A 26,688-nucleotide genomic window follows, 5' to 3' on the forward strand; every position below is an offset into this window, starting at 1 on the left:
TTAAAAATACACACATGAATCTTCACCAAAGGACATCAACAAAGTCACCTGAAACAAAGAGCAAAATGTGAATTATGAATTGTTCCACACTGCTCAGTTGAAAAAAAAGTAATATCCTTCTGAAATGTTCCTCACCTTCAAAGGCTATTAAGAGAATAGCAGTAAACTTAAAAAGGCCTATATCGCTTCCCTTTCTCTCAATTTATGCTTCAAAGTTGTTGCCTATGGGCAATGTGGGAGTAAGCAATGCGGCTGCATCTCTCATCCTAATTTTATCATAACATGAGGTGCTACAAACAGTGCAATCTATGACGTCAAGGGAGATTCCTACACAACATTTCTACTGCCAAACTGCCTCCAAGAAGAAACCTTAGAGCAGGCTGTAAATTTATAAATCGTGGTCTGTGCATCGATGTCACCTGAAATTTGAAGAAAGATATGAACGATCAAATTAGGAGCAGGGTCGGCCATTTTGCCCCTCGGGTCTGTTCTGCTATTTGATAAGATCATGGCTGATCTGATTGTGGACCATTCATTTGATTAAAATCTCACTCTTAAAAGTAAGAATTGTTATTAGGCTTACTATTACAGGAAACACATCAAATGTGGTAATATCATACTTATGGTGTCTGGAATTGACTCCACAATCCAGTGTACTGAAGCCCTTTTTATTAACTCCCTTTTTCTCTTTACATGGGAATATGTGTGCGAAAGGCAAGTTCAAAAGGGAATGTATGTATTTATCACCATGATAAGGGAATGTTAACTATTTCCATTTGAGAGAGGACAGAGTGCTCTGATTTTGCTGCTCATTAGTCCGTTTCTCCTCTTCAGATGTTCATTGCGTTTCACTGCTAGTATTGACATGCTCCAGCTTTACTGTAGTACACCAATATGTGCATTTGCCTCAATGAAAAATTTAAACCATAATTATTTTTGATGAGTTGTGGACTTAATGAGCAGAAATGTTAAACAATGTACAAACATCAAAATACAAATCAAGGATCTAAATAAAAAGTGGAAAACATAACTGTCTTTGCAGAAGTTAACGAAGGACAAAGTGTCTGCATGATTTCACATTTAAAAAAGAGATTGCCAAGTTTTGACTAGGTTATTCCCCAGTGGGATTCAAAAGTTACAGAAACACGGTAAACTGCAGCCAAGCGCATTGGGTAAAATTTTAAAATAAAACAAAACAACAACAGTGAGATTTATTCATCCAACAAATAAAGTCTCTTAGATTAAAATCCTTCTCTGGAGATAGAGGTAAATTATAAACCAACTGAAAGTATTTCATCAAAATTCAGGTGATGTCTATAAATCAAGAGCACTAGCTTCCAGGTTTATTGGAGTAGTAAGAATTTTGAATGTTGCCATTGAAGTTTATCATTTCACTCAAATTGTCACAATTAAACTAATTTTGAGATATTTTTGAACTAATTACTAATAATCTTTATTGTCACAAGTAGGCTTACAAGGAAAGAGGAAAGAAATAACAAACATGACACGCAGCCATAGCTTGCAAAACTCAGATAAATCATCTGAGCAAAATAGCATTATACCTAGGGGAAATTTTCCCAGTGTCTTGAAGACAGATTTGGAAGAGGGTGCGTGATTGGGCCAGCTCCCTGATGTCTTCCCATCCCTGGCTGCTTTTCCCAGTGGCATGCTACTGCCAGATGGCTACACGTGCAGCAGTGAGGGTGGGATGGGCGGAAGAGAGAGAGAGACATTTCAGACAATTACAGTACAGATTATCCAGCATTTGCCTCGGGCCCTGGCAGTTCCTCATAGATGCATAGAACCCCAGCGGTCTGCAACTCGTTTCCTCAGAGATGAGAGCACAGGGGGATGTCAGAGTGCCACAAAATGATTGTGGAGCTTGATTTTTAAATACAGATTTCCTTCGGCACATCCTGGGGGATTTACAATGAAACAGACCGTGCCTAGGCATAGAGTCCTGACCAACAGGTGGACCCTACTGCCAGCTGCTCTGTTGTACCGCCGGACCCGGTAGGAGCTGCCAGCTCAGCTAGAGTGCACATGAACATGGCCAAACAGTTAGCAGGGCTTCCAATCAGAGGCTGATTACTCACTGCATTTGATGCTGATAGGCTCTTGAGCCTTTCAGCAGAAAATGCAGAGCAAAATTAAACTTTGACTGGATTAGAACCAAAGAGCAGGAAGGTAAGTAACAATTACACATGCGTGCATGAGACCACAAGGTAAGGGAGAGGCGCAGCAGCCGGCCACAAAGAGAGAAGATGAGGTTTGTGCCAGCAGCGAAGCAGACCCCCCCTCCCCCAGGCCAGCAACAGGTGCACGAGTAGTGAGAAAGAGTGGAAGTTTCAGGTCGATAACCCATCACCAGATTCTTTGCTCTGGTGGTTTGCTTAGTTCTTTCCACATCCAAGTTGTTCCAGCCCATTTTGGTGTGAGTTTGGTCAGATGTGTTTGTGTGCAACACTGAAGAGACACAAAGTGATTGATGGTTTACCATCTGCAGCAGACTGCTTGTTTAACATAGCGAGATATGAAAATGAAATTCACGTTTAGCTGTTTTTAAAACAGTATAAGGCCACTCTCGTGACATTGTCGCTGTAGTATTGGACACAGCAGGCAGGTCTGCACAGGTGCAACACTGACATTGCACTTGAAGACAAAACATGTCCCATTTCTTTGAATCAGTGCCAATTGCTTTACAAGGTGGTATTGTGAATGGTCCCAGACAGTTAATGCATACTCGAGTTTAAGTTGTAAAATGCCTGATATGCAGAAATCCTGTCTGTTTGCATGCAGTTCCTCTCATTTTGGCCTCTTGAATATCCTCAATTTTAACCCATCCACGAGTGTCCAAGAGGGTGGCACAGTGGTTAGCCTCACAGTGTCATGGACCCGGGTTCAATTCTGATCTTGGGTGACTGCCTGTGTGGAGTTTGTATGATCTCCCCGTGTCCGTGTGGGTTTCCTCCAGGTGGATTGGCCATGCTAAATTGCCCCTAGTGTCCAGAAGGTTAGGTGGGGTTACAGGATAGGGTGGGGGATGGGGCGTAGGCATAGGTAGGGTGCTCTTTCAGAGGGTTGGTGCAAACTCGATGGGCCAAATGGTCTCCTTCACACTGTAGGGAATTTCTGACTTCAGCTTCCTGGGACCCAGCCCTTGAATTCTCTCTCAAGTTCTCTCTCATGTTTCTCCTTTAACATATTCCCGAAATGGGGGGACTTCCGGTTGCGGCTATGCCGAGGTAGGTCACATGTTCGGCAGCTCCCGCCAGGAACGGACTTTTGGGCTCTTTAGAGGGGCCCCAACGGAAATTGTTCGACGGCTCCCAGTGTGGGAAGGTGACAGCAAGGTTCCCCCGGCACTGTATGGATTGGACCAGGAGTGGAGCGGTTAAGAAAGTGATTCTGGTGCAGCGGAAAGTGCGAGGGAGGAGAAGCAAGATGGCGGCGGGTGGAGACCAAGCAGCGTGGGCGCAGTGGTCGCAGGAGCATCAGGAGTTCCTTAAACGCTGCTTTGCAGAGCTGAAGACAGAAATGCTGGTGCCAATGAAGGCGTCGATTGAGAAGCTTGTGGAGACCCAGAAGGCCCAAGGGGCGGCGATCCGGGAGGTGCAGCAAAAAGCCTCGGAGAATGAGGATGAGATCTTGGGCCTGGCGGTGAAGGTGGAGGCGCACGAGGCACTGCACAAGAGGTGGCAGGAAACATTTGAGGACCTGGAGAATAGGTCGAGGAGGAAGAATCTTTGGATTCTGGGTCTCCCTGAAGGAGTGGAGGGGCCCGATGCCAGGGCATATATGAGCACGATGCTCAAGTCGATGATGGGCGCGGGAGCTTTCCCGATGCCCCTGGAGCTGGATGGGGCTCATCGGATCCTGGCAAGGAGACCCAAAGCCAACGAGCCGCCAAGGACTGTAGTGGTGAGGTTCCACCACTTTATGGACAGAGAGTGCGTCCTGAGATGGGCCAAAAAAGAACGGAGCAGCAGGTGGGAGAACACGGAGATCCGAATCTACCAGGACTGGAGTGCGGAGGTGGCGAAGAAGAGGGCTGGTTTTAACCGGGCTAAGGCGGTTCTCCATCGGAAGGGGGTGAAGTTCGGGATGCTGCAGCCAGCGCGATTGTGGGTCACGTTCCAAGATTGGCACCACCATTTTGAGACGCCTGATGAGGCATGGAACTTTATCCAGTCTGAAAAGTTGGACTCAACTGAGGGTTTGGCGTGTGGGGGTGTTTACTGCGTTTGGGGAATGTTCTTTTTGTTTTGGTGCTGGGTGGGGATGGGTGAATGGATTTGATGTGGGGGCTGTGGGAGAGTGTGGGCGTCGGTGTTGGAGGGGCAGGGCCCCGCGGAGGAAGAGAGGGGGTGGAGGCCCGGGGATGGGGAGTTGGGGTAAGGCCGCAAAAAGGGAGCTGCGCCAGAGGGGGCGGGGCTGGCTCAGACAGAAAGCGCGGGCTTTTTCCTGCGTTAGGGAAGGATGGGGGCGGAGCCGGGAGAGGGGCGGTGCTGGAGAGGAGCGCACACTGATTGCCAAGGGGTGGGGGGATTCTCACACTGGGGGGTCGATGGAATGGCGGGAGAGGCTGGGATCAGCAGACTTACGGGAGTGTCATGGGGGAGCAAAATGGCTAGATGAGGATCTAGCGGGGGGGAACTGGGTTGCTGCTGCATTGGCCAAAGGGGAGCTGGACGTAGGAGAGGTAGTCGGGGCGGGGGTCCGCTGCCTGGGGGACTGGAGGGTGCGGGAGGCGCGGGCGCGTGACTGGCCTAGAAAAGGAGATAGCTAGTCGGCAAGGGGGGGGGGGGGGGGGGGAGAGAGAGAGAGAAAAAGAGAGAGAAATGGTAGCCCCCTGATCCGGCTGATAACATGGAATGTGAGGGGCCTGTCAAGAGGGCCCAGGTGTTCGCGCACTTAAAGGGACTGAAGGCAGACGTGGTTATGCTCCAGGAGACACATCTGAAGGTGGCAGATCAGGTTAGGCTGAGAAAGGGATGGGTAGGGCAGGTCTTTCATTCAGGGCTGGATGCGAAGAACAGAGGGGTTGCAATACTGGTGGGGAAGCGGGTGTCATTCGAGGCACTGAATATTGTAGCAGATAATGGAGGTCGATATGTGATGGTGAGTGGTAGGTTGCAGGGGGTGCGGGTGGTACTGGTGAATGTATGGGCCCTGAATTGGGATGATGCCGGATTTATGAAACGCATGCTGGGATCAGGAGGTAGGAAGCTTGATAATGGGGGGGGACTTCAACACGGTGCTGGACCCAGCACTGGACCGTTCTAGGTCCAGGATGGGTAAGAGGCCGGCTGCGGCCAAGGTGCTCAGGGGGTTTATGGACCAGATGGGGGGGGGGGGGTGGATCCATGGAGGTTTGCCAGGCCGCTGGCCAGAGAATTTTCCTTCTTTTCCCACGTCCATAGAGCCTACTCCTGGATAGATTTTTTCATTTTGAGTAGGGCACTAATTCCGAAAGTGGAGGGAACGGAATATTCAGCCATAGCCATCTCGGACCACGCCCCGCATTGGGTGGAGCTGGAGTTGGGGGAGGAGAGCGACCAGCGCCCGCTGTGGCGCCTCGATGTGGGACTGTTGGCTGATGAGGGGGTGTGCGGGCGGTGTATTGAAAGATACTTGGAGGCCAACGACAACGGGGAGGTGCAGGTGGGGGTAGTCTGGGAGGCGGTGGTCAGGGGAGAGTTAATCTCCATTAGGGCCCACAGGGAGAATAGAGGAGGGAGAGGGAGAAGTTGGTGGGGGAGATTTTAAGGGTGGACAGGAGTTATGCAGAGGCCCCCGAGGAGGGGCTACTTAAGGAGCGACAGAACCTCCAGACGGAATTCGACCCGATGACCACGGGGGAAGCAGAGGCACAGTGGAGGAAAGCGCAAGGTATGAGTATGGGGAGAAGGCGAGTCGGATGCTGGTACATCAGCTTCTTAAGAGGGAGGCAACGAGGGAGATTGGTGGAGTTAAGGATAGAGGGGGGAATACGGTGCGGAGAGAATAAACAAGGTATTTAGGGACTTCTATGAGGATCTGTACAGGTCTGAGCCCCCAGCGGGGGAGGAGGGGATGCGACGATTCCTAGATCAGCTGAGGTTCCCGAGGGTGGAGGAGGAGCAGGTGGCTGGTTTGGGGGTGCTGATTGGGCTGGAGGAGCTGGTTAAAGGATTGGGGAGCATGCAGGCAGGGAAGGCCCTGGGGCCGGATGGGTTCCCGGTTGAATTTTACAGGAAATACGTGGACCTGTTGGGCCCGTTGCTGGTGGGGACTTTTAATAAGGCGAGGGAGGAGGGGACCTTGCCACCGACAATGTCCAGGGCGCTGATTTCTTTGATTTTGAAGCGGGACAAGGATCCATTGCGATGTGGGTCGTATAGACCGATCTCGCTCCTCAATGTTGACGCTAAGTTGCTGGCGAAGGTGCTGGCTACGAGAATTGAGGACTGTGTCCCGGGGGTGATTCATGAGGACCAGATGAGATTTGTGAAGGGTAGGCAGCTAAATACTAAATGCTCAATGTGATTACGATGCCCTCGGTGGAGGGGGAAGCGGAGGTAGTGGCAGCTATGGACGCGGAGAAGGCCTTTGGTCGGGTGGAGTGGGAGTATCTTCGGGAAGTGTTGCAGAGGTTTGGGTTCGGGGAGGGGTTTATCAGTTGGGTCAGGCTGCTATATAGAGCCGCTGTGGCGAGTGTGGCTACGAACCGGCGGAGGTCGGAGTACTTTCGGCTGTACAGGGGACGAGGCAAGGGTGTCCCTTATCCCCTTGTTGTTTGCAGTGGCAATTGAGCCGCTGGCCATGGCATGGAGGGAGTCCAGGAAATGGAGGGGATTGGTTCGGGGGTGGGAGAGGAACACCGGGTGTCGTTGTATACCGATGACCAGTTGTATGTTGCGGATCCAGTGGAGGGGATGGCGGAGGTCATGCGGATCCTTAGGGAGTTTGGGGACTTTTCGGGGTATAAACTCAACGTAGGGAAGAGTGAGCTCTTTGTGGTGCATTCAGGGGACCAGGGAAGGGGGATAGACGAGCTACCGCTGAAGAGGGCGGAAAGGAGCTTTCGGTACCTGGGGATCCAAGTGGCTAGGAGTTGGGGGGCCCTGCACAAGCTCAATTTGACGCGGTTGGTGGAGCAGATGGAGGAGGATTTTAAAAGATGGGATATGCTGCCACTCTCACTAGCGGGTAGGGTGCAGTCGATCAAAATGACGGTCCTTCCGAGGTTTCTCTTAGTGTTCCAGTGTCTTCCCATTTTGATCCCCAAGGCCTTTTTCAAATGGGTAAGCAGAAGCATCATGGGATTTGTGTGGGCGAATAAGACCCCGAGGGTGAAGAGGGTGTTTCTGGAGCGTAGCAGGGACAGGGGGGGGGGGGGGCTGGCGCTGCCGAATCTATGTGGCTATTATTGGGCAGCCAATGTGGCGATGATCCGTAAGTGGGTAATGGAGGGAGAGTGGGTGGCGTGGAAGAGGCTGGAGATGGCGTCCTGTGTGGGCACGAGCCTGAGGGCTCTGATGACGGCACCGCTGCCACTCTTGCCTACAAGATACACCACGAGTCCGGTGGTGGTGGCGACGCTGAAGATCTGGGGGCAGTGGAGGCAACACAGGGGCAAGGTGGGAGCCTCGGGTTGGTCCCCGATTCGGGAGAATCATCGGTTCGTCCCGGGAAGGATGAATGGGGGGGTTTCGGAGCTGGCATCGGGCAGGGATTAGAAGAATGGGGGACCTGTTCATCGATGGGACATTTGCGAGCCTTGGGGCGCTGGAGGAGAAGTTTGGGCTACCCCCGGGAAACGCTTTGAGGTACATGCAAGTGAGGGAGTTTGTGAGGCGGCAGATGAGGGAATTCCCGCTGCTTCCGGCACGTAGGATTCAGGACAGGGTGCTTTCAGGTGTGTGGGTTGGAGAAGGCAAGGTTTCGGCGATTTACCAGGTGCTGCAGGAAGAGGAGGAGGCCTTGGTGGAGAAGTTAAAGGGCAAGTGGGAGGAGGAGCTTGGGGAGGAGATAGATGAGGGTCTGTGGGCTGATGCCCTGAGTGGGGTTAATTCTTCCTCCTCTTGCGCCAGGCTCAGCCTAATACAGTTTGAAGTTACTCACAGAGCACATGACAGGGGTGAGGTTGAATAGGTTCTTTGGGGTGGAGGACAGATGTGGGAGGTGCTCGGGGAGCCCAGCAAATCACGTCCATATGTTCAGGTCGTGCCCGGCACTGGATGGGTTTTGGAGGGGTTTTGTGAGGACTATGTCCAAGGTGGTGAACGCCCGGGTCAAGCCGAGCTGGGGATTAGCATTATTTGGGGTATCGGACGAGCCGGGAGTGCAGGAGGCGAAAGAGGCCGGTATTCTGGCCTTTGCGTCCTTGGTAGCCCGGCGGAGGATTTTGTTACTGTGGAAAGATGCAAAGCCCCCTAGTGTGGAAGCTTGGATCAATGACATGGCAGGGTTCATCAAGCTGGAGAGGATAAAGTTTGCATTGCGAGGGTCTGTGCAAGGGTTCTCCAGGCGGTGGCAACCGTTCCTAGACTATCTCGCGGAGCGTTAGGAGGAGGTCAGCAGCAGCAGCAGCCCAGGGGTGGGGGGGTTTCTTTTGGGGTGGCGTTTGGGTGAAGGTGGGAGGTTTCCCTATTTGTGTTTTCTACTGTTATATTGGGGGTTATTGTATTTGGGGGAGATCCTATGTATAATTTCTGCTTGTTGTGCTTTTGTTTCTTTTTCTTGTGGGGGGGGGGGTGGTTTGTTGAAAATTTGGAATAAATATATTTTCAAAAAATATATATATTCCCTAAATAATATTTCATTAAACAATATTTTTTCGATCGGATGTCATATTTCCTCACATCTCAGATGTTTTATTATGTTTCATTGAGGCTCCTTGGAATGATTCCATGTATTAAATGTCACATCTAAATACAAGGTATTGTTGTCTTGACGTAATTGGGTAGATTTCTCCGTCCAGATCCAATGATTGATCCAATGATTGTGTACATTTCATTATCAGCATGGTTTATGTGGTGTGCCCATGACATATCACTTGATTGCAGGGCACCAAGGGAAAGGATCTGCTTTTCATTCATGGGATCTTTCGTCAGTGCAGCTAACTGCTTCTACAGCTGAGCAATATTGAATGTCCCTCTTTGTGAATGGATGTGCAGCAGATCAAGATCAAAAATGGACATACAAAAGTATGAATTAGGAGCAGGAGATTGTAAGGCTCTGCCACATTTAATGTGTATTTTTGTGGCTTCCACCGTTGCATTCTAAGGGGAGAGGGTGTGTGGGGAGGGGCAAGGTTGGAGCGGGAGACAGAAATGAAGGTGAGCACAGGGCCCCACTAACTGTAAATCCACCTCTGTCACATCTGCAGGCAAATGTTTTCAAGTGGCAATATTTCTCTGCAGATTGACCTAGCTGATAGTTCTGGGTGTTGGGATTTTGTCTGCCAGCCCAACATTAGTAGCATGCCTTCATCTTGTGGGACCCTCCCCCTCATCCAAGCATTATTCTGAAGCTGTCAGCTGCCCTTCTCTTTGGTTCCTCTGACTAGCCTCTCCATGTCTGGTGCATGCCCACCATCCCCAATTGGATGAGCTCCCAGAGGTGCCTTCTTAACAAGCCACTTTTGGGATGATCAGGCAAGAAGGTCTACCACCTGAAAAGAGAAGGGTCAAGATTGAGAAATGAGTCAACTCTCCAAAATTGTGCGTGGAGTAAATTCCGGCCTTTGTTTCTACCGTCAAAGATAAATGGATAAAAAAGAATGGCAAGACTGGAGAACGATTTCAGATCAAGAACACTACATGTGGGTTGCAAATAATGAAGAAACCAAGTATAGATAAGATATAAAAAGGTTGCTATATTGAGCAACACAGTAGCATAACACAACAGAATTTAAATAACAGTCAGAGCAATGAGGCATGATCATCGTTTAATCAGTATCCAGTCTGCTTCTTGCACTTAAATAATGCTTTAAATGCTTTGCAATGGTTAATCTGCACAACTGAAAAATAAAATAATTTTTAACTCAAGAAGATAGTAATTCTATTTTGATTCTGCCCACTGTATTGTGAAGATTATTTAATCATAAGCTATTTGATCAAAGCATCTTTTTTTTGCAGACCTTCTACAAGCTCAGGTTTCTTTTTATTAGTTAATGGGATATGGGCGTTGCTGGCTGGACCAGCATTTATTGCCCATACCTAATTCACTTGGGGAGGGCCATTAAGAGTCAACCATATTGCTGTGGAACTGAAGTCACATGGAGGACAGACCAGTTAAAGATGGCAGATTTCCTCCCGAAAAGGCCAGATGGGTTTTTACAACAATTGACAATAGTTTTTAATCATTAACCTTTGAATTCCAGATATTTTCTGCGGCCAACTCCCCCAGGAGAATACAGGATGACAGGATGCAGAGCATTTGTCTACGTTCAAAGTAAAGCAGATCCAAAAATCTAGAAGCAGCAAGCACCAGATAAATAATTGCTAGGTTCGGTGGGGTTACGGGGATAGGTGTGGGGGGCCCTTTCAGAGGGTCGGTGTCGACTTCATGAGCCAAATGGCCCCCTTCTGCACTGTAGACATTCTATGGTTCAAGTGAGGGCGATCATCATAGTAAAGCTTTACACCACGTGGTAAGATGCAGATTCAACTTCTCATTTCTAAATACTTAATCTCTTTGCATAGACTTGTTACCACCTAACAATGACAAGTACAGCACTTCCGTACAGGAGAAAAGGTGGGTGCCTGCGGGGGGGGGAGGGGGGGGGGGGGGGGGTGAATGAGGCAGAGAGAGAAAGAACTTGAAAAACTCTAGAGTAACTTCTAAAACAAGTGTATCTCTCCAGATGTTGAAGGCCTGGGGGTGGACAGCGTTGGATCTTTCTTTTTAAAGCTAATCTCCTCCTTGGACAAAGAAGTCAACTGCTAGAAATGCATAGCAGATCAGTCAATGTCTCAAAATGAGACTTGTTAATGTTGCAAGTGAAATATTCATTCAAAATATTAATTGGCATTACATTCAGATAAAGATTTTCACCTCTTGCTGTTTTTATCACAAATTTCTTGAATGGACTTTTGCTTCCCTTTTTTCGATGGATTTAAAACAAAACAAGTTTAAACCTTGACATTGGGTTGATAACATTTATTGAAAAAAGTTTATCCAATGGAAATGATACCCACGTATTGAGACTTCCAGTGACACTACCTCCAGTGCGAGCTGTGAAAATTTTGCTGAGCATTAGTTGAGGTGGAGATCTGAAGAGGAAAATCAGCAAGATTATTTGGAAAATAACAACTGAAAATCAAACATAATTTCCCACTAAAGATGAGAAATTCCTTAAAATGTGGGAAGTGGCACCACTGTATATTTTAGATCAGATATACAGCTGACAGACTTTGTCTCAATTAAGGCCTTCTGAATACATTTGACAGCTTATTTCCTGGGACCACTAAAATTGAGAGTGGAGTATGTGCAAGACCCTTAACAAAGTTTAATTTTACACTTTAAAGTTGAAGTGTTTGAAAGCAATGTGCACTGCTCAATGCCCAATTCTAAGAACAGTCACACATTTAGTAGGAAGGTCAATTCTACAAAGTGGCCTCTGAATTTCCAACTCTGACAGAGGGAGGGCAAGGCCTAAGAGACCTCAAACTTTCTGGATTTCAGGAAGCTTCCCTCACCCGAGGAGGGGAAAAGGGGACGGTCAGACATTTAAGATTTAATCCGTTGTGGATAAGTTTCACGTCTACAATCCCTGCTCCTGGCATAGAGGACATTTCTGGGTGAGCTTTCAGGCTCAAGAAATTCCACCCATGCATTTTGCCCCAACCAGTCATGTCAGTTGAAAACCTTAAATTATCCCAAAACTTTATTGGGGAAGAAAGGCTTGTTCCAAAAAGTATCAATTATTTTCGCCACAGCCACTTTGTTCAATAGAGTGAATAGGACAATGGCAATATTTTTGGGGCGTCCTTACCAGGCCCCCTCTCCTCACTGTCAGAGTGAATGACATCACTCTGACATTCCAACTGACCAGTTGGATCAAGTGCCTTTAAGCATTCTTGCAGGTGCAATGTGTTCAGCGAAACATTGACCCAGTCCTTCCAATTTGGGATGGGTTCTGAGCCTTTGCACACACAGACATGAGTTTTGCTGTTCTTGAGAGCGGGCAACAGGAATTTCAGGCTCAGATATTTTCAGCAGCTTTCTTATCCTTCAAACGGCATGAGGACAGTTCCGTATATCACGTGAAGCCAGAATGATGCCCCAGGCCAGTTTTCACTGTTGGCCATTCATGGTGACATATGGGGTACAGATGGTGGAGGTTAGAAAGCAAAATTAATCAATGTTTGCACGTAAACTATACAATGACTGGTGGCTTCCAATCAACAAATCTGAAGCATAGTAACAAGGATTGACTGAGTCACACTGGCTATAATGCACAAATCATCTTGTAGAATTTATGAATTAAGGGTAAACACAGTATACTATACAGCTCCTTTATGGAGCCAGTTAAATAGATCTAAAGCAATGTTATAAAATGGACTCAGTTGTGAACATTAAACAAAAACTTTTTTGGCTGGGCCAATCTTTTACCGAGTAAATCGAGCCAAAATATAAAACTTTTGCTTTCAACTTAAAAGAGCTTTAGAAATACAGACTGTACTGGTTACATAACAAACATTTAACAATTTGTAAGAACGCAGAGTCCTCTCACCGTATCTGGTGGATTTTTAATGTGGAACCTTTGTAGCTCATTGCTACGGAGCCAAACATCATTTCACCAAGCATGTTGGCATCTGAGGATGGTCGAGAGTTCTGTAAAGTCAAATGTTCAAAAGTTCTAGTTCAAGATGTCTTAAAAACGGACTACTAGTTAGATATTATTTTAGGGTTGCACGTATTATAAAATATATAAGCGTCATGTAAATCAACATAACTTGAGGCTCAAGTCTCATTCTGAGACACCGGAAAATACATTAAAAAATGTTTTTTAATTTAGAGTACCCAATTCATTTTTTCCAATTAAGGGGCAATTTAGCATGGCCAATCCACCTAACCTGCACATCTTTGGGTTGTGGGGGCTAAACCCACGCAAACACGGGGAGAATGTGCAAACTCCACAGGGACAGTGACCCAGAGCCGGGATCAAACCTGGGACCTTGGCGAAGTGAGGCAATAGGGCTAACCTACTGCGCCACCGTGCTGGCCGAAAATACATTTTAATAGGATGGTTTAGTTTGTAACTCACAAATTGTTCCTGCCTTTAAACAAAAAGCATGAAAAGCACAATACCTACAGAGCTGGGGAGAAATCTGTAATAATTATTCAACCATTAACATATCAAAGTTGAGTCACAAAGCACTATGTCCAAATATTGCAAAATATATTATATGTTGGCAGATTGCTCGCTCACACGTTGCTGAAAAACCTAACCCTTCCACCCAATTGAATCAATATTTTTGGCAGTCAAAAGTAAGGAATGTTAATGTGTAGATTGCCACTGATGAAGAAAAGTGTATCCAGTGCACAATGGATGAGTACAGGTCACAATGTGGGGCATCGCTATTTATCAGGACAACAAACCATAACCAGAGGCTGGTTTAGCACAGGGCTAAATCACTGGCTTTGAAAGCAGACCAAGGCAGGCCAGCAGCACGGTTCAATTCCCGTACCAGCCTCCCCGAACAGGCGCCAGAATGTGGTGACGAAGGGCATTTCACTAACTTCATTTGAAGCCTACTTGTGACAATAAGCGATTTTCACAATTCAGTAAATATTGAATTAGTCAATAATCTTGGCATTTAACCAGAATGCTAAAGACTGGTATTAGCATTTATTTTTCCTGACCAAAAGTTAAGCTGTTTGTTTCCTTATGAAACAAATAAAAAGATGTATTCACACACTTTTGCCTCATGACGTTGCATATTATATCACACACAAAAGACATGATTGTCTTCCATTTTCACACTGCTCTCTATGTATAGGTATTTTTAAAAAATCAGCAAACCAATCATTATTTACCTTCTTGGCTGGAAGCCGTTTCATCTGAGCAATTAGCTGATCCTGATATGCATGGGCTACAATGGGTATACACTGTCTCAGGGACTTTCTCACCATTTTAAAATTTCTAGTGCACGTTATGGGAGTTTTAATGAAGATGCCTGCATTTCTATTACTGGCACCAGAGCATGGAAAGATTTGACAAAAATATGTTAAATTCCCATTTGTGCATTGGGACACACTTCACTTTGATACCAGAAATATAAGGAGAGGCTTCAAACATTGTTCACTTTATTGTTCCAACTGGGGCAAGGGGTATTAGTTTTGATGTGGCACTTTAGCCATTTAATGAAATGAAAATCGCTTATTGTCACAAGTAGGCTTCAAATGAAGTTACTGTGAAAAGCCCCTAGTCACCACATTCCGGCGCCTATTCGGGGAGGCTGTTACGGGAATTGAACCGTGCTGGCCTGCCTTGGTCTACTTTCAAAGCCAGCAATTTAGCCCTGTGCTAAACAGCCCCTCTTAACATGCAATACAGCCCGAATGATATCTTAGCTCCAAACTAAGGTCAATACCACTAATTATGTATTTTATCTATAAATTGTCTAAACTATGCTTTTTAAAAAGTATTATTTCTGCAAGATTGAATTCAATTGTTTCTGGTTTAATATTAACACTGATGAATTCAGCTAGTTGTCATAGTAATTTGAAAAATTCATCAGATAGCTTGAGATATGCCACAGAAATTTCTTACTTATGCAAGTTTCTGGAGCATTGAAACAATAGGAAGAAAACTTGAGCAAGTTGGTGTGTTAAAATGACCAATCATTGACAAGTGCTAAAAGGTCATCAGCAAAGATGAATTTTATTTATTGCTGATGTCTAGTGAGTAACCATAAGAGATAAATTGTTTTCCCATTGTGCTAAGAATAGGCTCAAAATTATTTACCAATGTCATACAGCTGAGAATACCATTGCTCCAGATCTAAATAACAGGGAAAAGCTGTATTGAGGTATTTTTACAATTGAAAAGCTTCACACATCCAATAGGATGGTTAGCTGCCATCTCAGTTGACATGGCCAGCACACATCGTCTCTGCCACTTCAAAAGCAGTACAAGCCTCATTACGAAAAAACTTGTTAGCCACTTTCTAAAAATAATTCTAAAACAATGAATTGAATCAACTAAATTATATACAACAGAATTTTCTGATTGCAGTTTTTAAAGAAGAGAAGCAACAAATGTCAGGGTTAAATGTTGCATATTCAAGACTTACCTGGCATTTAGAAGATTGATCTTTAGAATTAGGAGCTGAAGAAGTTGAGGAAGAGAGACTGTCTGAAGAGCTGGTGCATGTACTGCATTTTGTATGACAGCATTTCTCAAGAATCTTCACTTGAATATCACTGCACACTTTCTGCGAGTAGGACAGTGTTAAGAGTTAGCGCTGTTCTACTAGATCATTTAAAAACAGGTTTAAAGTGATTGATACAAGAACCAAAGGTCACAGGCATGAGGAAAAGTTTTTACACAACAACTGGAGAAAGCATCACAGGAATATGTGGAAAGATCAGGAAAGTGGGACTAACTAGATTGCTCTTTGAAAAGAGCTGCACATGCCATGGGCCAAATAATATACTTCTGCGCTGGAACATTTGCTGGCTGTTATATATTGATGACTATTATATATTAAGAGTTGAAGACTCAGGATGCCAATGGTATAAATACCTCTAGGTAGCACTGCAACAGTAACATTAGATGAACATAGTAGTCCATACAGCTCATCAATACTGCTCCACCATTAATTATCGTGCTGCACAAGTGGATAGCATTGTGGCTTCGCAGCACCAGGGTCCCTGGTTCGATTCCCCGCTGGGTCACTGTCTGTGCAGAGTCTGTACGTTCTCCACGTGTCTGCGTGGGTTTCCTCCGGATGGTCCGGTTTCCTCCCACAGTCCAAAGACGTGCAGGTTAGGTAGATTGGCCATGATAAATTGCCTTTAGTGACCAAAAAGGTTAGGAGGGGTTTTTGGGTTACGGGATAGGGTGGAAATGAGGGCTTAAGTGGGTCAGTGCAGACCCGATGGGCCGAATAGCCTCCTTCTGCACTGTATGTTCAATGTTCTATGAACAAGGCTGATTTGGGCTTCAACTCCAAGCTGCCACACACTCCACATTTCCTTTGGTTCCCTGAGACACCTGCCAATCTCAGCCTTAAATATATTCAGGTTTTAAAAAAATTAATTTATGGGATGCAGTGCCAGTATTTGTTGCCCATCACCAACTGCCCTCCATTTCAGAGGACGTCTCAGAGTCAACTACACGGCTGTGGATCTGCTGTCACATGTAGGCCAAACCAGGTAAGGATGGCAGATTTCCTTTCCTAAAGGACACAGTTTCAAGATAAGAAGAGGAGCCAGTGGTGTTGTGGTACTTTCACTGGACTAGTAATCCAGAGACCCAGGATAAAGCTCTGTGGACCCCGGATCACATCTCATCACAGCAGAGGGTGAAATCGGAATTAAATAACATCTGGAATTAAAAGTCTAATGATGACTATGAAACCATTGTTGTAAAAACCCATCTGCTTCACTAATGTCCTTCAGGGAAGGAAATCTGCCTCCTTACCTGGTCTGGCCGACTTGTGAATCCAGGGCCACCATGTTAACTTGTTCTGATCATACTATGCTTTCCTAAGTGTATCGTTAAGACTTTAGTGATAGATGCCAGCATTTTCCCAATGACTGATGTCCGGTGAATTTGCCAATAGTTCTCACTTTTCTCTCCCCTCCTTTCTTGATCTGTGTTACATCTGTTAACCTCTAATATGCTGCAACTATTCCAGAATCCACAGTATTTTGGAAAATCATAGCCAACACAAATACTGTTTCTCATCCCTACTCTCCTGCCTTCTCCCTGCAACCCCCGGTCCCCTTATTAATCAAGAACCTATCTATCTCTGTCTTAAAGACACTCAGTGATTTGGACTCCACTGCCTTCTTTGGCAAGAGTTCCACAGATTCACCACCCTCTGGCTGAAGAAATTCCTGCTCATCTCAGTTTTAAAGGATCGTCCCTTCAGTCTGGGGCTGTGCCTTCGGGTTCCAGTCTCTCCTACTAGTGGAAATATCTTCTCTACATCCACAATCTAGGCCTCTCAGTATTCCCCCTTCACTGAGTACAGACCCAGAGTCCTCAACTACTCCTCTTATGACAAACCCTTTGTTCCCAAGGTCATTGTGAACCTCCTTTGGACCCCCTCCAAGGCCAGCACATCCTTCCTTCGACACGGGGCCCAAAACTGCTCACAATATTCCAGATGGGGTCTGACCAGAGCCATATACAGCCTCAGCAAAACATTATTTTACTCCTCTCAATGCTAACATTGCATTTGCCTTCCTAACTGTTACTGAACCCTGCATGTTAACCTTCAGAGAATCCTGAACTAGGACTCCTAAGTGCCTTTGGTATTCAGATTTCAGACACCATTCCCTATTTAGAAAATAGTCTCTGCCTCTATTCTTCACAGGTCACAGAATTTACAGAGTAGAAGGAGGCCATTCGGCCCATCGAGTCTGCACCGGCTCTTGGAAAGAGCACCCTACCCAAGGTCCGCACCTCCACCCTATCCCCATAACCCAGTAACCCCACCCAACACTAAGGGCAATTTTGGACACTACGGGCAATTTTAGCATGGCCAATCCACCTAACCTGCACATCTTTAGACTGTGGGAGGAAACCGGAGCACCCGGAGGAAACCCACGCACACACGGGGAGAACGTGCAGACTCTGCACAGACAGTGACCCAAGCCGGAATCAAACCTGGGACCCTGGAGCTGTGAAGCAATTATGCTATCCACAATGCTACCGTGCTGTCCTTACTACCAAAATGCATGCCCTCACACTTTTCCATATTGTATTCTATCTGCCACTTCTTTGCCCACTGTCCTAGCCTGTCCAAATCCTTCTGCAGCCAGCCTCCTTCCTCAACACCACTTGTCCCTCTACATATCTTTGGATCATCTGCAAACTTAGCAACAATGCCCTCAGTTTGTTATTTCAGGTTATTAATGTATAGTGTTAATTGTTGTGGTCCCAACACTGACCCCTGTGGAACACCACCAGTCACTGGCTGTCTTCCTGAAAAAAACCCTATTTATCCCCACTCTCTGCCTTCTGCCAGTCAGCCATTCCTCTATCCATATCAGTACCTTGCCCTTAACATCATGGATTCTTATCTTACGTAGCAACCACCTGTACAGCACCTTTTCAAAGGCCTTCTGGAAATCCAAATAGATCACATCCACTGGCTTGCCTTTGTCTAACTTCCTCATTACCTCGTCAAAGAATTCTACCAGATTTGTCAGGCATGACCTCCCCATGACAAAGCAGTGCTGATTCAGCCCTATCTTATCATGCACTTCCAAGTACTCATCCTTAATACTGGACTCTAAAATCTTACAACCGGAGTCATACATACAGATAACTTCACAGGAAGCACTACCACATCCCTGGGTATGTCCTTTCCCACTGGCAGGTCAGATCCAGCAGAGGTGGCAACACAGTGGTATACAGTCAGTAGGGAATTGCCCTGAGAGTCCTCAAAATTGACTCCGGACCCCATGAAGTCTCATGGCTTCAAGTCAAATATGGGAAAGGAAATCTCCTACAGGTTACCACACACCGTCCACTGTCAGCTGATGAGTCAGTACTCCACTTGGAGGAAGCACTGAAGGTGGCGAGGGCACAGACTGAACTCTGGGTATGTGACTTCAATGTCTATCACCAAGTATGGTTTGGTAGCACCACTACTGATAAAGCCCTAAAGGATATAGCTGCTAGACAAGGACATTGGCAGGTTGTGAGGGAGCCAACAAGAGAAGCAAAAACATACTAGACCTCATCCTCACCAACCTGCTTGCCGTAGATGCATCTCTCCATGACAGCGTCAGTTGGTGTCATCACCACACAGTCCTTGTGGAGACGAAGTCCTGACTTCACTTTGAGGATATCCTCCATCATGTTATGTGGCAATACCATTGTGCTAAATGGGATAGATTCAGAACGGATCTAGCAACTCAAGACTGAGCATCCATGAGGCGCTGAAGGCCATCAGCAGCAGAATTGTACTCAACCACAATCTGTAACCTCATGGTCCGGCATATCCTCCATTCTACCATTATCACCAAGCCAGGGGATCAACCATGGTTCAATGAAGAGTGCAGGAGGGCATTCAATGAGTAGCACAAAGCATACCGAAAAATGAGGTGTCAATCTGGTGAAGCTACAACACAGGACTACTTGCAGACCAAACAGCAAGAGCAGCAAGTCGGAACCCACAACCAACGGATCAGTTATAAACTCTGCAGTCCTGCCACATTCAGTTGTGAATGGTGGTGGACAATTAAACAACTCACTGGAGGAGGAGGAAGAGGCTCCACAAATATTCCCATCCTCCATGATAGAGGAGCCCAACACATCTGTGCAAAAGACAAGGCTGACGCATTCGCAGTCACCTTCAGCCAGAAGTACCGAGTGGATGCTCCATCTCAGTCTCCTCCGAAGGTCCCCAGCATCACAGATGCCAGTCTTCAGGCAATTCAATTTGTCACACGTGATATCAAGAAAGGGCTGAAGGAACTGGATACTGCAAATGCTATGGGTTCTGTCAATATTCCAGCAATAGTCCTGAAGACATGTGCTCCAGAACATTTAAAAAAAAAAAAAATTTTAAAGTACCCAATTTTTTTTTTGATTAAGGGCCAATTTAGCGTGGCCAATCTACTTACCCTGCACATCTTTGGGTTGTGGGAGTAAGACCCAGGCAAACAAGGGAGCATGTGCAAACTCCACATGGACAGTGACCCGGGGCTCGGATTGAACCCGGGTCCTTGGCGCCACAAGGCAGCAGTGCTAACCACTGCGCCACCGTGCCACCCTTATGCTCCAGAACTTGCCATGCCCTGAACCAAGCTGTACCAGTACAGCTAAAACACTACACTCTACCCGATGCTTAATATTGCCCACAGAAATCAGGACAAGTCCAACCCGATGAATTCCCACGCTTTTAGTCTATTCTCAATTATCAGTAAAGTGATGGAAGGGGTCATGAAATGAAATGAAAATCGCTTATCGTCACAAATAGGCTTCAAATGAAATTACTATGAAAAGCCCCAGTCGCCACATTCCGGCGCCTGTTCGGGGAGGCTGGTACGGAAATTGAACCATGCTGCTGGCCTGCCTTGGTCTGCTTTAAAAGCCAGCTTTAGCCCTGTGCCTGCTATCAAGTGGCACTTACTTCGCAATAACCTGCTCACTAATGCTCAGTTTGGGTTCCTCCAGGGTCAATAAGCTTCTGACCTCATTACAGCCTTGGCTCCAACATGGATAAAAGAGCTGACCTACAGAGGTGAGGTGAGAGTGACTGCCATTAACATCAAGGAAACATTTGATAATAGTATCAAAGAGCCCTGGCAAAACTGGAGTTAATGGGAATCAGGGGGAAAAATCTTCACTTGTTGCACAATGAAGATGATTGTCGTGGTTGGAAGTCAGCTATCTCAGTCTCAGGACATCACTGCAGGAGTCCCTCAGGGTAGTGCTCTTGGCCCAACCAGAAGGTCAGATGTGGGGATGTTCGCTGATGATTGCACAATGTTCAACACCATTCATGATAACTCAGACACTGAAGCAGGCCATGTGCAAATGCAGCAAGACATGGACAATATCCAGGCTTTGGCTGACAACTGGCCAGTAACATTTGCATCACACAAGTGCCGGGCATCTCCATCTCCAATAAGAGAGAATCAAACTATTGCCACTTGACATTCAATGGCATTACCATCACCGAATCCCCCATGATAAATATCCTGGGATTACCATTGACCAGAAATTGAACTGGACTAGCCATATAAATACTGTGGCTACAAGAGCAGGTCAGAGGCTAGGAATCTGTGGCAAGTAACTCACCTCCTGACTCCCCAAAGCCTGTCCACCACCTTTTTAAGGCAGAAACCAGGAGTGAGTAACACTTATCACTTGCCCGGATGAGTGCAGCTTCAATAACGCTCAAGAAGCTTGACACCATTCAGGACAAAGCAGACCACTTAATTGGCACCCCTTCCACAAACATTCATTCCCTCCACCACTGACACACAGTAGCAGCAGTGTGTAACATCTACAAAATGCACTGCAGGAACTCACCAATGCCCCTTTGGCAGCACCTTCCAAACCCACAACCACTACCAACGAGAAAGACAAGGGCAGCAGATACATGGGAACACCACCAATTGGATGTCCCTCTCCAAGTCACTCACCATCTCGACTTTTGGCATCCCGACTCACCATCCCGACTTTTGGCAGAAATTTGGCATGTCTGCATCGACTCTCACAAACGTCTACAGAAGTGCGATAGAGAGCATCCTATCCGGCTGCATCACAGCCTGGTATGGCAACTGCTTGCAAGAAACTGCAGAGTGTGGTGAACTCAGCTCAGCGCATCACACAAGCTTGCCACCCCCACATTGATTCTGCATACACCTCCCGCTGCCACAGGAAGGCTGACAGCATTATCAGAGACTCCTCCCACCCAGGCATTGCCTTCTTCCAGACCCTTCCATCAGGCAGAAGGTACAGAAGTCTGAAGACACAGGGCAGCACGGTGGCGCAGTGATTAGCACTGCAACTGCAGCGCTGAGGACCCGGGTTCGAATTCCGGCCATGGGTCACTGTCCGTGTGCAGTTTGCACATTCTCCCCGTGTCTGCGTGGGTTTCATCCCCACAACCCAATGATGTGCAGGTTGGGTGGATTGGCCACACTAAATTGCCCCTTAATTGGCAAAATAATAATTGGGTATTCTAAATTTATATTAAAAAAAGTCTGAAGACCCACACATCCAGACAGAGGAACAGCTTCTTCCCCACAGCTACAAGACTCCTCAACGACTCCCCCTCGGACTGATCTGCCTGTAAGAACACTATCCACGGCGCCCTATGCTGCTCTTGCTCATGTATTCGCTTTGTTTGGTCTCTTGTTCCGCACTTTAACCAATCATTGTTTGTAGATGTACCATTTGTCAATGCGCTCTGTTGATCATTCTTTTGTCTACTATGTACGTTTCCTTGGCCGCAGAAAAATACTTTTCACTGTACTTCGGTACATGTGACAATACATCAAATCAAATTTCAAATATATCGCAGTTTCTTCACTGTCGCTGGGTCAAACGACTGGTACTGCCTCCTTAATTGCACAGTGGGTGTACCTACACCACATGGACTGCAGCGGTTCAAGAAGGCAGTTCATCACCACCTTCTCAAGGGCAATTAGGTTTGGGCAACAAATGCTGGCCTAGCTGGTGAAGTCCACATACTGTAAAATTAATGTTAAAAGAAAAATGTCCTTCTGTCATTCTTTATTATCAGGATTACATTTCCTCCTGCTTCCTTGTTGTGCGTGAGGTTAAGCCTCATCCAAATTAAGATGGTGTACAGAGCCCATATGACAGTCTTGAGGATGAGCTGTTTTTTGATCTGTCTTTTTTCGGGTGTGAGGGTAGGTGTGGGGGAAACCGTGTGCATATGTTTTGGGTGTGTCCGAGGTTGAGGGGGTTTTCGGATGTAATGTGCAAAACTCTGGGCATGGGGTGGCTCCGTGACGGGAGGTGGCGATATTCGGGGATTATCGGAAAATCCGGGAGTTCAGGTGGGGAAGAGAGGCCGATGTCATGGACTTTTCCTCCCTTATAGCCTGGATTTGGATTTTGTTGAGTTGCCGGGACTTGGAGCCGGCAAAGGCGATGTGTGACCTGGCCGAAGTTTTGAACCTAGAAAAAGTTACATTCGGCATACGGGGGATGGAAGAGGGGTTCACCGAGGTGGAAGCCGCGTACTGACTTCTTCAAAGTGAATTGAGGGGTCAGCTGGGGCGGGGTATAGATGGTGTTGAGGAAGGTGGGTTGGTAGTTCTGTTACCAAGGTTTGGCTTTTGTATACGTGAAAAATGCCTTCAGTAAGAATGTTTCTTTTAAAAAAAAAAAAAGGATTACTTCTACTCCTTTTCTATTCTTCATGTATTTTCAAAATGTTGTGTACCCTGTGATGTGTTGGGTGTTCTGGATCACAAACCGGTCACCAACACTGGAAGTGGTGCAACTCTATTTTATTATAAGGTTAACGATATTAACATACTTTAACTGTGGGTAAATGCAATACCAGCTTTAACTGTTGACCCTTGCCTAGTCCTAACCAGTTAATGCACTCAGCAAATGGTTAATGTCTGTGTTGCAGGCTGTGAGCTCTGTGCTCCGAGCTGGCTGCTACTAGAATGAGGGGGAACTCTCCTGTCCCCTGTCTTTATAGTGCGTGTGCTCTCACTGGTGATTGGCTGCGGTGTTGTGTATGCTGATTGGCCCCACTGCATGTCCATCAGTGTGTGTGTGTGTGTCTGCACATAATATACTGGTGTATATTATGACTCCCTGGAATATTTATTTTTCACCTTGTAACCATAGAACATTACAGCGCAGTACAGGTCCTTCAGCCCTCGATGTTGCGCCGACCTGTGAAACCACACTAAAGCCCATCTACACTATTCTCTTATCGTCCATATGTCTATCCAATGACCATTTGAATGCCCTTAGTGTTGGCGAGACCACTACTGTTGCAGGCTGGGCATTCCACGCCCTTACTACTATATCTATCTCCCCTCAATTTAAAGCTATGTCCCCTCGTTCTAGACATTACCATCCGAGGAAAAAGGCTCTCACTGTCCGTTCTATCCAATCCTCTGATCACCTTGTATGCCTCAATTAAGTCACCTCTTAACCTTCTTCTCTCTAACAAAAACGGCCTCAAGTCCCTCAGCCTTTCCTCATAAGATCTTCCCTCCATACCAGGCAACATTCTGGTAAATCTCCTCGGCACCCTTTCCAATGCTTCCACATCCTTCCTGTAATGCGGCGACCAGAATTGCACGCAATACTCCAAATGCGGCCGCACCAGAGTTTTGTACAGCTGCAACATGACCTCATGGCTCCGAAACTCAATACCTCTACCAATAAAAGCTAACACACCGTACGCCTTCTTCACAACCCTCTCAACCTGGGTGACAACTTTCAAGGATCTATGTACATGGACACCGAGATCTCTCTGCTCATCCACACTGCCAAGAATCTTATCATTAGCCCAGTACTCTGTCTTCCTGTTATTCCTTCCAAAATGAATCACCTCACACTTTTCTGCATTAAACTCCATTTGCCACCTCTCATTGGTGGGATTCTCCTCTACCCGGTGGGGCGGGGGTTCCCGGCGGGATGGAGTGGCGGGAACCACTCCGGCATCGGGCTGCCCCAAAGGTGCGGATTTCTCCGCACCTTTACGGGCCAAGCCCTCACCTTAAGGGGCCAAGCCCGCGCCGGAGTGGTTGGCGCTCCGCCGGCTGGCGGGAAAGGCCTTTGGCGCCACGCCAGCCGGGGCCGAAAGGTCTTCGCCAGCCGGCGGAAGTCCGTGCATGCGCGGGAGCGTCCGCAGCTGCTGACGTCATCCATGCGGGCGGGGGGGGGGGGGGGGTCCCCCTTTTGGATCGGCCATGGTGATAACTGTGGCCGAGGGAAAAGAGTGCCCCCACGGCACAGGCCCGCCCGCGGATCGGTGGGCCCTGATCGCAGGCCAGGCCACCGTGTGGGCACCCCCTGGGGCCAGATCGCCCTGCGCCCCCCCCCAGGACCCCGGAGCCCGCTTCCGCTGCCCCGTCCCGCCGGTAAGAAAGGTGGTTTAATCCACGCCGGCGGGACAGGCATTCCAGCAGCGTGACTTCGGCACATCGTGGGCCGGAGAATCGCCTGGGTGGGCCCGCCGACTGGCGCGGTGCGATTCCCGCCCCCGCCGAATATCCGGTGCCGGAGATTCATGCCAGCCCGGGCAATTCTCCGACCCCCCCGGGTCGGAGAATCCCGCCCCATGTCTCTGCAATGATGATTAGATCTAAACCATTTATCTCTATTTGTACCACTAGTTGATCTATCCTGTTGCAGGAGCTCCTTGCATTCAAATAAAGTGACTTCAATTATCTTTACTGCTATTCCCTGCACTTGTGAAGGAATCCAGCTGTAATGAGGAGTTATAAGATTGAAATAACGGATTCTGTGGATTAAAAAGAGTGAATCTGCAAAGTAAGGATAAAAATTAAAAGCAGAGTTCACTTGCTGGACAGGATTTTAAAAGTTTCTAAACATGCCTGGGTACAATACTGTGCTCAAAGACACCAACATTCGGTGGCATAGGATATGGAATATCATCTGATATGTGGGAGTTCCTGACAAACGTGATTCATGATGTGTGACAAATCATGGATACATCATAAGGCATTGATAAAGATACATCAGCTCAGTCATAAATTGATAAACTGCAACATGCCACAATTAAACAATAAAACATTGGGTAACTTGGATGCCGCTAAATCAACAGTCAACTAAATCTGGGAAAACGAGTTCTAATTTTAAGAGACAATAGTGTAGCAAGGAAGTTATCTCCATCTGCATTTATGAGTATCCTATTTGCTTGAATTAATGCTGCCCTGTACGTGTGCTCAATATGCTTCCTGCTGGTTCTGCTCTTTTACGATACGGGAGGTACGGTAGCACAGTTGTTTCACAGCTCCAGGGTCCCAGGTTCAATGTGCAGCCTAGGTGGATTGGCCACGCAAAATTGCCATAAGTGTCCAAAAAGGTGAGGTGTGATCTCTGGGTTACGGCGTTAGGGTGCAGGTGTGGGCTTGGGTAAGGTGCTCTTTACAAGGGCCGGTGCAGACTTGATGGGCCAAATGGCCTCCTTCTGCACTGTAAATTCTATGACACAAATATTGGAATGCCACAATAGATTGGTCGCTCTGTGGTTCGCACTGCTGCGTCACAGCACCAGGTTCAATCCCGGCCCTCATCTATGTGGAATTTGTACGTTCTCTCAGTGTCTGCATGGGTTTCCTCTGGGTGCTCTGATTTCCTCCCACAGTCCAAAGATGTGCAGATTAGGTGGACTGTCCATGCTAAATTGCCTCCTAGTGTTCAGAGCTGTGCAGGTTAAGGGGGGGGTTACGTCGTTGGGGTGGAGGAATGGGGCTTAGATAGAGTGCTTTTTCAGAGGGTCGATGCAGATTCTATGGGCTGAATTACTCCCTTTGGCACTGTAGGGACTCTGATTTGTTGGATTCACTCCAGCATCAGTAAATATATCAGCTATTGTAGTGTAACAATTATCGTTTCCCCCTTAATTGGGATTGAAGCATCTCACAAGGCTATTTAGCTTTCTGCCCTAGTATTTAAAGTAAATAATCCTTTAAATATGGATGGACATCTTAAATAACTCTCAAGCATTATTTAAAACCTGGATTCTCTAATCGGAACAAGGTCATACTTCATTTCTTCGAACTATCAATGTTGTAATTGATTTAGGAATGTGCAGCATTGGCATTGTCAATTCTTTAAATAAAATTTTATATAATTTAGAAAATGTATTATCTCATATTCTTCCACATCCAAACCCGAGAATTTCTCTCTGTACATTCCTCAATGGAGAGATACATGACTGAGACATGCCCGGACTCTGATGCAATCTAGGTTAATATAATCAGGCTAAAACTTGGAAAGATACTATCTGGAGGATGGCAATATTTTCTGGT

At 46.8% G+C, this 26,688-nt stretch overlaps 1 protein-coding gene across 3 annotated transcripts in view; it reads right to left on the reverse strand.

Moving 5' to 3' along the window:
* Window positions 1-26,688, reverse strand: part of fnip1 (folliculin interacting protein 1) — a 195,368-nt gene that overhangs the window by 82,041 nt on the left and 86,639 nt on the right. For all 3 annotated transcript variants that reach the window (XM_072512468.1, XM_072512466.1, XM_072512467.1), the window contains exons 3-5: window positions 15,291-15,431; window positions 12,725-12,825; window positions 11,187-11,261 (exon numbers count right to left, since the gene is read on the reverse strand). In XM_072512468.1, the coding sequence (XP_072368569.1) occupies window positions 11,187-11,261; window positions 12,725-12,825; window positions 15,291-15,431 (317 nt within the window). The remainder of the gene's footprint in view (window positions 1-11,186; window positions 11,262-12,724; window positions 12,826-15,290; window positions 15,432-26,688) is intronic.

This window comes from Scyliorhinus torazame, chromosome 7, assembly GCF_047496885.1.
Source record: "Scyliorhinus torazame isolate Kashiwa2021f chromosome 7, sScyTor2.1, whole genome shotgun sequence".
NCBI lineage: Eukaryota > Metazoa > Chordata > Chondrichthyes > Carcharhiniformes > Scyliorhinidae > Scyliorhinus > Scyliorhinus torazame.